Genomic DNA, 13,456 nt, shown 5'->3' with positions numbered 1-13,456 from the left:
CTCATCTGTTCTCTCCATGTCTGGGCACTTATGTCAATCCTCATATACTATTTCACTCTTCTTCCGTCACTGATAAACACTCCCTTGTTTAATCCTCCCGGTTTTACTACCTCTTTGAGCTTTATCATAATTTCATCCTCGCCCCTCTTTTACTCTCTCTCCAATTGTATTCAATTCATACACCCTCTCTTTTATACTGCCTCTCTAACCATCTCTACACTATTTCTATCTTTCTGCTGTCCTTTCCAATCATTGATTAATTTATAGGTTTTTCTTTACATCCAATGTCCTAATTTCCATCTCTACTCCTGTAGTGCCCACTCCCCCTACCTTCTTCACCAAGGTGGTGAACTCCACTGCGGTCCAGGTGCTATGGGAGCTCCCCAGCAAGCCTGGCAAGGCAGAGGGCTTCAGGCTCACCTACCGCAGGGTCCCGCACACCGACTTCCAAGGGCCAGTTCAGTTCCCCTGCCACGTCAATGCCTACACCATCTCCCGTCTTGGTGAGTGAGTGAGAGAGAGAGAGAGAGAGAGAGAGAGAGAGAGAGAGAGAGAGAGAGAGAGTAAGAATGTGTATGCATGAATTATGCAAGAACAGAATCATATCACCTCCAGCAACAGAGACTATGAATTATTAGTTTGTTTTTATTTGTCTCTTAGACAAGGGAAGGAATCAGTTAACATAGTAATGTAATTACCTTTATAATATTTTGTGCACTGTTCCTACCACATTAGTCAATGTAATAATAATGATGTAAGGCTGAAATAATAAGAGAGTGAGGAAAGAAATACAGGAAACCATTTACATTTGAGTCATTTAGCAGAATGTCTTATCCTGGAATGAAAAACAAATAAACTGTCACGTTCCTGACCTGTTTTCTCTTGTTTTTGTTTGTGTTTAGTTGGTCAGGGCGTGAYTTGGGATGGGCAGTCTGTGTTGTTTGTTCTATGTGGGAGTGTGATTGTTAATTAGCCTTATATGGTTCTCAATCAGGGACAGGTGTTATTCATTTCCTCTGATTGAGAATCATATATAGGTAGGCTGTTTTACACTGTTAGTTTGTGGGTGATTGTCTCCTGTGTCTGTGTATGTTGCGCCACACGGGACTGTTTCGGTTTGTTTGTTTGTTCGTTCGTTCGGTTTTTGTGTAGTCATTTTTCCTGTTCGTGCGTTCTTCGTTGTATGTAAGTTCTTACGTCCAGGTCTGTCTACATCGTTTTGTTATTTTGTTTATTATCAAGTATAGTTCGTGTTTCGTCTTGTTTGAATAAATATTATGTCATTTCACAACGCTGCGTTTTGGTCAAATCCCCAAATCGTTACATAAACACACCTGGGGTAAATATGTACTCTCTCCTATGCCATTAGAAAAAGCAATAACGTAGAAAAAAACTGGCAAATAATTAGAGGGTTTGAAAGTCTTTATTACATGAGCATGACAAGGGCTTTAAAATCCACTTGATATTGGTGTTCCAATTTTTTGTTGTTGATATAAAGTTATTATAATATTATATTCATATTAAGATTACATTTATTATATTTTATGTTATAAAATAATATAATACATGATAAAAAAATATATAATTTGAAATGATTTTTAAAGACTTTGCCAGTTATAATTCAAATAATACAGATATTGTAATTGCTTCCCCCTGATAGCTGTCTTTTATCCACCCACTTGGGGTCCAAGCTTTTATGTGTGGACCATGAATCAGTCCTATACTCCTGCACTGCTACCACATGTGAATTGATTGCCCCCCATCTATTTTCAGAGTTCGTACTGRTAGGTGACCTAAACTGGGATATGCTTAACACCCAGGCCGTCCTACAATCTAAACTAGATGTCCTCAATCTCACACAAATTATCAAGGAACCTACCAGGTACAACCCTAAATCCGTAAACATGGGCACCCTCATAGATATCATCCTGACCAACCTGCCCTCTAAATACACCTTTGCTGTTTTCAACCAGGATCTCAGCGATCACTGCCTCATTACCTGCGTCTGTTATGGTCAAACGACCATCTCTCATCACTGTCAAACGCTCCCTAAAACACTTCTGCAAGCAGGTCTTTCTAATCAACCTGGCCCGGGTATCCTGGAAGGATATTAACCTCATTCTGTCAGTCGAGAATGCCTGGTTGTGCTTTCCTCACCATCTTAAATAAGCATGCCCCTTTCAAAAAAAATTGAACTAAGAACAAATATAGCCCTTAGTTCACTCCAGACCTGACTGCCCTTGACCAGCACAAAAACATCCTGTGGCGTACTGCACTAGCTTTGAATAGTCCCCGCGATATGCAACTTTTCAGGGAAGTCAGGAACCAATATACACAGTCAGTTAGGAAAGCAAAGGCTAGCTTTTTCAAACAGAAATTTGCATCTTGCAACACTAATTCCAAAAAGTTTTGGGACACTGAAGTCCATGGAGAACAAGAGCACCTCCTCCTAGCTGCCCACTGCACTGAGGCTAGGAAACACTATCACCACCGATAAATCTCAGATAAATCGAGAATTTCAATAAGCATTTCTCTACGGCTGGCCATGCTTTCCAACTGGCTACCCCAGCCTCGGCCAACAGCTCCTCACCCCCCACAGCAACTGGCCCCACCCCCCCCCCCCCCCCTCTTCTCCTTCACCCAAATCCAGACAGCTGATGTTCTGAAAGAGCTGCTAAATCTGTATCCCTACAAATCAGCAGGGCTAGACAATCTGGACCCTCTCTTCCTAAAATTATCCACTGCCATTATTGCAACCCCTATTACTAGTCTGTTCAACCTCTCTTCTGTATCGTCTGAGATTCCTAAAGATTGGAAAGCGGCCGTGGTCATCCCCCTCTACATCCTGCCCTGCCTTCCTAAAGTCTTCGAAAGCCAAGTTAACAAACAGATCATCGAATCCCACCGTACCTTCTCCGATATGCAATCCGGTTACCGAGCTGGTCACGGGTGCACCTCAGCCACGCTCAAGGTCCTAAACGATATCATAACCGCCATCGAATAAGAGACAGTACTGTGCAGCCGTCTTCATCGACCTGGCCAAGGCTTTCGACTCTGTCAATCACCGCATTCTTATCGGCCGACTCAATAGCCTTGGTTTCTCAAATGACTACCTCGCCTGGTTCACCAACTACTTCTCTGATAGAGTTCAGTGTGTCAAATGGGAGGGCCTGTTGTCCGGACCTCTGGCAGTCTCTATGGGGGTGCCACACGGTTCAATTCTCTGGCTGACTCTTTTCTCTGTAAATTTCAATGATGTCACTCTTGCTGCAGGTGATTCTTTGATCCACCTCTACGCAGACGACACCATTCTGTATACATCTGGCCCGTCTTTGGACACTATGTAAACAAACTTCCAAACAAGTTTCAATGCCATACAACTCTCCTTCCGTGGCCTCCAACTGCTCTTAAATGCTAGTAAAACTAAATGCATGCTCTTCAACCGATCGCTGCCCGCACCCGCCCGCCCGACTAGCATCACTACTCTGGACGGTTCTGACTTAGAATATGTGGACAACTATAAATACTTATGTGTCTGGCTAGACTGTAAACTCTCTTTCCAGACTCATATTAGCATCTCCAATCCAAAATTAAATCTAGAATCAGCTTCCTATTTCGCAGCAAAGTGTCGTGTCTTTGGCATCAATAAAGTGAAGACTTATTTTATCAAATCAATTCTCTGTAGTTATTATTAGGTGATTAAACTAATCATGTAAATGTATTTATCTAGGAAGTCTGGGCACCAAGGAAAATCTTCAGATTACAAAGTTCAAATTTTCCTAATATAACTCTTCAGATATTTTAATATCTGATCAATTCTTATTAATTAATTATTCTTTACCTCACGTTAGTCTCATTCCAAATGTCGTAAATTGCTGGTTACCTGCACGAACCCAGCCTTTACTATGAATCATCAATACACCAATTGTCTTAATAATTTATTTACTAACTAAATAATCACAGAAATGCATAAACAAACAGTTATGGTTACAAGGAAATGATAGGGGAGGTCCCCTAGTGGGCTAAGCCGATATGACGGCTTGTTGGACAAAGGGAAGTGGGTGTGGACTGAAAAGGGCGGGAAAGACAAAAGGAGTCCTTACACAGTTGATAATTCTATTAATTTAAATGCTAATCCTTTGCACATGAATGCTCACTCATTCGGGGATAATTGCATTCAATATATATTTACGCCCAGTGTGTCATCGTGATCTCTGTTGGAATCGTCAGTCCTTCTGTTGGAGAGTTCATCCGAGTCTCTCTTTCTGCTTCCCTGAAGATCAAAGTATTTCGTGGTTAGAATGGATACTTCAGAGTACCATTCAGAATAGATGTTTCGGCGGTTGTCGGTCTTCGCATCCCAGGTTGACATAATTTCTAGCTGCAGACTAGTAATTATTATCTAAGATTTGCTCTTATTCTGTAGGGATCGATAGTCTCAGAGTTTAACCATTTCCAGTCATGTAGCCAATGCTCCACATGGTATGGTTAGGAATTCAATAACTATTGGCAATCACAGCTCACACTGTGGGTTTGCTTAGTCTCTACTCAAACCTTTGCCCCCTCAGCTGACCGAGGTATGCATGGTCTGAAGAGGATTTCCTCAGGAGGGGGTTTTATTCTTAACAATAGACGCCAGATCATGTCTGTGCTCACGGGGGCGGGCCAATGACTTAGTTAAACTTTAAAGGGAATACAATTCTCTTTCATTAAAGGTTTAACATCACCTTACATCATTTCACAAATAATTTCATCTTTACTCATTCATTTTATACAAGAATTAGATGCAAATCCTATAATTGAGAAATGTACATATTCAGAGATATAGTTATGTGTGTTTCCTGTCCTCTCTGAGGTCACCAAATTAAACACACTTGTCATACCTGTCCCTTAAGTGTCCACGGACRATTTCCACCTTCTCACAAGTGGACATTTTGTATCAAATCCCCATTTTGGGGATTTAGGAGTTCACCATGTGAAATACTTTGTTCTCTCTATGTGTCTCTTTCTGCATGGCCAGGGGGAGAGAGTCTCCTCCAGGAATTTACTACCTGAGATAACAGAACCTGGGTGTAGGAGAGAGAGAGAGAGAGAGAGAGAGAGAGGGGATGCCACGATCTATACCTAGAAAGGGCCACGTCATGACAAAAGCCTCCTTCACTCATGCTGCCAAACATACCCTCGTAAAACTGACTATCCTACCAATAATTGACTTCGGCGATGTCATTTACAAAATAGCCTCCAACACTCTACTCAGCAAATTGGATGCAGGTTATCACAGTGCCATTAGTTTTGTCACCAAAGCCCCATATACTACCCACCACTGCGACCTGTATGCTCTTGTTGGCTGGTCCTTGCTACATATTCGTCGCTAAACCCACTGGCTCCAGGTCATCTATAAGTCTTTGCAAGGTAAAGCTCCGCCTTATCTCAGCTCACTGGTCACCATAGCAACACCCAACCGTAGCACGCGCTCCAGCAGGTATATCTCGCTGGTTATCCCCAAAGCCAACACACCCTTTGGCCGCTTTTCCTTCCAGTTCTCTGCTGCCAATGACTGGAACGAATTGCAAAAATCACTGAAGTTGGAGACTTATATCTCCCTCACTAACTTTAAGCATCAGCTGTCAGAGCAGCTTACCGATCGCTGCAGCTGTACACAGGCCATCTGTAAATAGCCCATCCAACTACATACCTCGTCCCCATATTTGTTTCTCTGCTCCTTTGCACACCAGTATTTCTACTTGCACATCATCATCTGCACATCTATCACTGCAGTGTTAATGCTAAATTGTAATTATTTTGCCACTATGGCCTATTTATTGCCTTACCGCCCTAATCTTACTACATTTGCACACACTGTATATAGACTTTTTCTCTATTGTGTTATTGACTGTATGTTTGTTTGTCCCGTGTGTAACTCTGTGTTGTTGTTTTTGTCGCACTGCTTTGCTTTATCTTGGCCAGGTCGCAGTTGTAAATGAGAACTTGTTCTCAACTGGCCTACCTGGTTAAATAAAGGTGAAAAAAATAATATATATGTTGTTGTCTTATAACTGAATTGCAGAAAATTCTGAAAAAGATGTGATGTACGAAATGTGACATTGATTTTCCAATAAGGCTAGCTTTAGGCCAGCGCTGGCTTGAAAAGGTTGCAGTGGTGCAGAGAATAACAATTACCCCATATTTGAATGATTATGTGACATCAAGTTAATCACCATGAACATGGAAGAGAAACGTAATATCCCTCTGTAGCACAGACATGTGAAAGGGAGCTCTTAAAAGTTTTTTTTCCTTACATGTTTTGCTGTATTTGTAAAAAATAAATAAAGTTAAATGTAAAGCCACCTAGTGGATAATTACTGGATGGGTTGGTGTCATTGCTTTTAGAGCTTAAGTTTTCTCATACTGTAGCAATAACTAAATCTATATTGAGAGATTAAAAGAGGGAGACATGGGAGGATGTTGGAGGTATCGAGTTAGAGATGACAGAGTGAGAGAGTTGAGAGGAAAGACAGTTGTAAGTGGGTTAGGGAGGGAGGGAGGGAGTAGGGGAAAGGAACAGTCCAGGCAAGATAAGTGAAAAATGACATGCTCCCCAATTTCAATCTCTTTCAATCGCCCAATCAATTGCTTTGCTTTTACCGAGCAAAACTCGGTCAATATCTCTCCATCTAAATATGACCTTCAAAGTTGTCAAAGGGAATTTATAATGTGATACTGTCACCTTATGACTTGTTCTTGCAGAAACCGGCGCGGTGTATGAAGTCAATCTAGTGGCCTATAACGGGAACGGCGAGAGCGGTTGCTCCAAGAGGCTGGTGTCACTGACAGAAGAGGGCACCAGCGCCAAAACCAGTGGTGAGTGTCCAATAAATATTAGAGTCAAGTCAGTATTGAATAATAAACAATATTTTCTAGACAAGTATGAGTTATTTGGTGATCTTCTATCCTTTTTCCTTCAAGTGCATTTTTCAGTGAATCTATTAGTTCGCTTTTTTTGGCATTGCCTTATGATCTAATATGTCTTTCTGTATGTTACTAACTGTGTATTTGTACTGGCTAATGAGTGTATGGATGTGCACATCATGTGTTTCTTGGTTACAGGTGGGGAGAACCAGTGTAACTGTATACAGGATGGCGAGGGCTCGATGGGCGGTATCGTGGTTGGCATTCATATTAGCATGGCCTGCATCATCTTCTGTGTGCTCTTCCTCATGTTTGGATACCGTCGCAGGTAAGTAGGGGCCCTACCTGATGGGACTCACTAGGTGTTGCTTTGCTTCTAGTACTGTACTTTCAGATTGGATTTTTAAGGTCAGGTAAACTTTAGATATATCCTGATCACCCAGGATTTATCTTGGCAGAGTGAGATTATTAATGTTAACTTTGGTATATTACATGTTAGTTGTATTCATAAAGTTGTCTGTTGTTTTTAGAGTGGACTTGTGTGCGTGTAATATTGAAACATGTATTAATGTCCCCAGTCTGTTCTGCAGTAAAGGTACTCAGGACAGCTGGTCTGTGCCAAGGGGGGAGGACCGGGGACACCTGGGACAAAATGGGATCCCCAAAGAGGGGGTCACTCGTCCGGCAGAAGTCGCCCTCAAGTTAGTGCCTCAGGTAGGAGGACCGGTGCAACCTGACTCATTCACTAAACTGAAAACACTAAGCTAACCTCTCACATAATGTGGCCATTAGTTTTGTTCATCCATGGCTCCATCGGCTATTTTCATCCCTGTAACAGACAGGAGGTGACTGAATAGATGTCCCGGTCTTATAATTGAATCATAGATGACATTAGAGCTGCATGATATGGGTTGCCAGGACACACGCATTGACGTCACAGTAGTTTGCCCTCCAGGGATAACTTAGTTTCTAAAAACAAAGTTGACACCTTCAGGACATCTCGAGTCGCCAATATCTCAGGATGAAGTGATCTATCATGCTCACAATCCCATCTCTCTATTGTCACAAGCTCATCCAACTATTCGATCTGAGATCTATATCTCATCCGTCTGTGATTTCTGACCCCATGATACTGTAGGTTACAAGCCTCAGGACTCTAGTCAATCAAACCTGGATTTGTTACCACTGAACGAAACATTTTTACCACGTCAAGCAAAAAGGATTTTACTTCAAAGTGTTCGAGAGACTAGGGTGTGTTTTTCTAAAGGGCTAATGTGGCACTTTATTTTTTTTTATTTTATTGAATTGGATTGTCAGAGCTGTGTAGAACAACATCGATGTTACTATGTCCAGGGGTAGAAATGATGAACAAGATGATTGGTCAACAACAACGCAGAAGTAATCATCAGTGGACAAAAGGAGAGATAAGATCGAAGTTGCTAAATTATAGACTCTGACACTCCGTCTTTTGTCTCTCTTTCTTTTCCAGAGTCGTGACTCCACAACTCAGGGAGGGGCTCTGGTGCGTCCAGCCCAATGCCAGGTCCTCATCGAGCAGCACTTGTCTGGTCTGCCTGGGACGGGCACTGGCTAACACTGGCCAATAACCCCCTAAACCCCTCTTTACCAACCCTTACCCACCCTCCACCCCAACAGTTTGCCTCTTGATGGTTCCTCCACCCCGCCTGCCCGACCAAAGCCCCCCCTGCCACCCTAGTGTCCTGCGATGCCAGGAGTCCGCCATTGTTCTATCAGTCCCCGAAAACCTTTCTGCTGCTAACGAACAAAATCTCAAAGTAGCTGAGTGACATAATGCTCCATGTTTCCACTGAACTCTCTCGCCTTCCCTCCCTTCTCTGAAACCAAAGTCTAACGCCTTTATGTTCGGTGTACATGTGAATGCAGAATGCTAGCCTTGAGAAATGCCCCCACCGACAGATTCCATCCTATTATGTCGGGCTTTCTTATGTTACCGAGGGGAGCATCTATAACCAAAATGTTCTCTTTCAATGGCGTCCCCTTGGTAACAGTACATGCACTTGCACTGTGCTTATCTCTAGGATCTCTATATACGTTCCAGTCCAATTAGGAAATGTTTGAACTAAGTGTACTAAACCCCACTGAGAAGTCCTGAAAACTTCCTGTTAGAGGGAACAGTACATTTTTGTTTGCCTTTGATTAGCCTTAGCTCTGCAATACATAACAGACACAAATTACAAAGCGGCCTTGTTAATAGCCTTATGGAGGTATGAGTCTCATTGAGTTGATTGTCTTTATCACCGTACTAGCCTTGAGACAGGTTGAGGTCCAGAGGAACCATAAAAGGCAACCCCCCCTCTTTAACAAACCACTCAAACCAAATTCTGCCTCCAAAGATAGCTACCTCAGTCTGATGTGATTGTCCGAGTCATAGTTGAGGTTAACGTTAGCCTGCTGGATGCTGCTTGAGCAAGCCTACCTCAGAACCCAATAATAAATCCTGTACCCTTAATACCCCCTCACCCCCTCACTCTTTGTGCCAATGCCAGTGTCCCGTGCCAGCCACTGCCACTGCCCCACGTCAGGGTACCCACCTGGATGACTGCCATGGGAAGCCAAACCGTGGTAGTATCTGAGCGTCACCGTCCCCCATCTCCTGTCCACCCTGCACTTGCCTTAGCCAAATCTCCTTCGTTCTTTGTCACAAGCACAAGCCTTTGTCCTTACCAGGGACCTCCTGAGACAGAACTCTCTGGTTCGAAGCCTGAAGTGGTCCAGCAGGTTTGGTGATTTTCCTTCAAGATGCAGGGATGACTTTTTAAGTGTTTGGTGATCATACATGCGACAACTCCTCCTATGTTGCACAAATGTCCATCTCCAATGATGTATTTGTGATTGGATGGTACCTTATGGAAAACATGGACCTGAAAGAATGTATCTATGATCCTTTGCCCCGTTTAGAAAGGAAATGAGATATGCTCAGGCCTTTTTCATAGAGTCCTCAAAAAAAAAACAAGAACTGGTCATCCTTAGAAAAGATTAAAGTCACTTGCTTGTTTTGTCCACACAAACGAGATGGAATTCCCCAAAGCCAAACAGGTGATTGTTCTAGGGCATGCTGATTGGTTGGCTCTCCAGATGCCAAATCAGTTGCCATGGGAACTTGCGGGTGCTGTGAGTTGATGGCTGAAAATATTGTTTCCAGAGAGATTAATGGAGATACTGACCTGGAACGCACGGACACGGCACTAGTTTCCACTGTAAAACACCTTGTCAGCCTATCCCAAAAAGTTTTTACATGAAAACCAAGCTGAATGATATCCAAAGATGTACAATTTGTAATGGTTATCGTTTTTTCCTTCATAACCTTCTTTTAAGAGATAAACTACGCCATTGTTTTCAGATTTTCGTTGTTCCTGTTTTAAGGGGTAGCCAGTATGAAGAGCTTTAACTGAACCTAAGCCAAAAACATTCTTTTTGATTTAATTGCCATTATAGGATATGTGAATTAGCATTGTTTAAGTCCTTTTGTATGGCTTTCTTGGCTTGCCCCTTTTGACATGGAACTGTCACATTTTGTCGAATATAACTTTAAACTTTTAAAGAGTAACCAAATGAAAATGGGATATATTTTCGAGGAGATGTTCTATGTTGATGCAAAAAGGAGTATTTGTTTTCTCTTTCTAATAGTAGCGTTGAAATGGCCAAATAATTAGCTGTCTTATGGAAAATACTATTGTGATCAAATACCTTTGACTTTTTATGACACTTACTCATGACCAAAGCACAGGATCATCCATGTATGTATATGTGTGTTCTCTGTGACAGTTTGTGAACCTTGAGGGCAAAAGATGCCAACACAAACCATCTAAAACAGCTTTAAATTGTTAACAGAAGATGGTCGGATTAACCAAAGAACATAACTATTTTAGGGCTCACACTTGGTTGTATTAAACATGTAACTGAAATGTTATTAAAGTCTTTACCAGGGTATCTTTGTACAAAATAAAAACAGTTGAATAGGCCCACAGTGGCTCCCATATTCCAAGGAAAAAGGACCAAAATAGGTGGTTTCTTAAGCTCTACAGTCCTCAAGGTTCATGTCAAACCCCTAATGAGTGTTAAATGTTTACGCAGAAACACTGCAGTAAAAAGTCTGACAAAGACTTTTACTCCCGTCCTCGTTTCTTATTTTATAAATGAAAGGGGTGAAACGAATGTGATACCAAAAGAAAAAAAGTGTTGTGATATGGGAGATTTTTTTGTGTGAAGTCGTGTAGTGGTAAAGCTAGATGTATAATTTTTTAAATACAAACTGCTGGTTCTTTTTTTAGAACTTAATTTCTACTCTTCCTTTTTTTGGTCTCAACATTTTATTCTTACAGCTGTGGACAGAAAAAGTTGCCAAAACTGAGACTTTATGTGAATTTTTCAAAATGTTATTGTTATTAATAATATTAATATTATTGCTGTTTTATTTTACCCTTACCCCTTATTTCCAAATGTGTTTGTTTGTAGAAATATAAGGATGTGCAAATGTTTATTAGAAATTAGAGAAAAACATGGACACGTGTTGGGTCTTGGGCAAGAAGGTGGGATTTTGTTGAGAAGACACTTTAATGATAAATTGTACCCAAACAGAGCATTAAATAATATTCAAGCTTTTCCTGGCATCAAAGCCTTACAAAGTGATACCCATCTCCCCACAAGGCCCATCAGATAGTAAAATTTGAAAACAAATGTAGAGAACTAGAAACTGATTGCTAGAACCAATGAGAAAAAAATGCTTTAATCTTTGTTTTTTTTTGCTTTCTGAAACCCTGGTGAGTATATAATATGAAACTGAAAACCCTAAAGCTTTAAACTGTTTAGAGACGAGGATGTGTTCTTGTCTCAGGGCCATAAAAGAAAGAAATAAAGAAATGAAGTAAATGAGACTGACATAATGTGTTGCTGTAGCTATAGATGGAGACCAAGCTGTCTGATTTTCTTTGTGTTTGTATTGATCATTTCACAGGCAGGCAGCGTGTTACAAAAATGTTACTATATTACAGATGTATTTATTTAATTATTTCAAGACACAGAATTACATATATGAACTGAAGTATGCCGTGCTTCTGTCACCCTATTCACACAGAAGTTGAATTGATTGAGCTGTCTGGCCCATTATCTTGTTACCTTGTAACATAGAACAAGTCGGACATCTTGGTGACACAATGTTTTCTTGAGACTATTTAACACATAACACTCTAGAGAAAACCCATACACAAGTTTCACAGACTACTCACTCAGAGAGAGATCTGACAGTGCCTGCTTCACCCTCATTGGCATTCTGGTCATCCATAGTGGATAAACAAAAGACAGTGCTCCAGGAGCTCCATTGCCACAGGCCTGATAAATTTTAAGAGACATAAGAGTCTGTCAACTCTTTTCAGTCTTCATTGCTCATTCATGCTAAGACTGCTGAACGCAGCTATTTTTCCTCTTCCCCCTGGTAGGTTACAACTGAACTGAAATCTTGCTACCCGTTGCTACTTATGAGATCCTCTTTTCTCAACATTAAACTCATACATTTATATACCAACCTTTAGAATTATCACAGGGGATAATACAGCTTGGTCTCTACATATGTTGATGTATTTGTTTAAAAGGCTTTTAAAATGTCTAACTTCACTTTCTGCTCTCTTCTTCCATGCTCAGATTCCAATGCGCCTAAACCAAATTAAACAAAGACATTTAATTAGAGACTAACTTGTTCAGTCATTTTCTTTGTCTTTTTCGTGTGGCTGCAATTCTACACATTTTGCCATGGGCCGGAGAGAAGATTTTGCAATTTTACAACTCATTTCATACAATGCTACTTATTTTGCAATGGGGCAGAGAGGAAAATGTGATATTTTTAAAACATTTCCAGCAATTCTACACATTTTGCCGTAGGGTGGAGAGAAATGTTTGTTTTTAATATGATATCTGAGTGAGACTGACTTACAAAATCCATGTGGGGCCCCACAGCTGGTAATTTGACCATGATAACAAGTTTAGATAGCTGGCTGCTAAACCAACTTAGCGATCTAAAAAATGTTTGCATAACATGGGCTAATTGACTGGCTATCAATGACTGACATAACAAGAGACAAACGGCTGATGCACAACCAAATTTAGAAATTGCACCTTGTGTATTCTACTATTCTAACTTGCAACAGTAAGTTGAGACCCCGACTGAGGGCCTTCAAAAGGGTGGCGCGGCGCATGGTCCACCAGTTACCCATCCCTGGGCTAATACAAGAAATMTACCATTTTAACCCCACCATATCAACACAATTATGTTCCAATTTTCAAGTTTCAAGCATTTGGTACTTACAGACTTTCAGCATAGCTTTTCCATATGGTTGATTTGATTAGTAGCCTATCAAAATGGGAGAAACCACCCAGATGGCCTGCTGGTCATGGTGCATTTGATTGTTAATATTCATTAAATGTACTTAAAAAAACATAGTGCTCACACCTTAGGAAAAACAACACCAAAGCTGTTTTCATTTGTTTATAAGTTCATTGCCTTTTTTTCTCA

At 41.0% G+C, this 13,456-nt stretch overlaps 1 protein-coding gene across 2 annotated transcripts in view; it reads left to right on the top strand.

Annotated features, from left to right (window-relative positions):
• The window catches only part of LOC111956165 (immunoglobulin superfamily DCC subclass member 3-like), a 50,908-nt gene extending 39,085 nt beyond the window's left edge, over positions 1–11,823 (top strand). Inside the window, exons 10-14 of one of the 2 annotated variants that reach the window (XM_023976616.1) lie at positions 315–503; positions 6,748–6,861; positions 7,108–7,237; positions 7,500–7,623; positions 8,399–11,823. In XM_023976616.1, the coding sequence (XP_023832384.1) occupies positions 315–503; positions 6,748–6,861; positions 7,108–7,237; positions 7,500–7,623; positions 8,399–8,503 (662 nt within the window). In that variant the 3' untranslated portion in view covers positions 8,504–11,823. Of the gene's footprint in view, positions 1–314; positions 504–6,747; positions 6,862–7,107; positions 7,238–7,487; positions 7,624–8,398 lie in introns of both variants that reach the window. The other variant, XM_023976615.1, reaches the window with a different exon arrangement.
• Positions 11,824–13,456: the final 1,633 nt, after the last annotated feature.

Source organism: Salvelinus sp. IW2-2015, linkage group LG31 (genome assembly GCF_002910315.2).
Source record: "Salvelinus sp. IW2-2015 linkage group LG31, ASM291031v2, whole genome shotgun sequence".
Taxonomy (NCBI): domain Eukaryota; kingdom Metazoa; phylum Chordata; class Actinopteri; order Salmoniformes; family Salmonidae; genus Salvelinus; species Salvelinus sp. IW2-2015.
The sequence above is the reverse complement of the archived record's forward strand: the minus strand, read 5'-3'. Positions and strand labels throughout refer to the sequence as shown.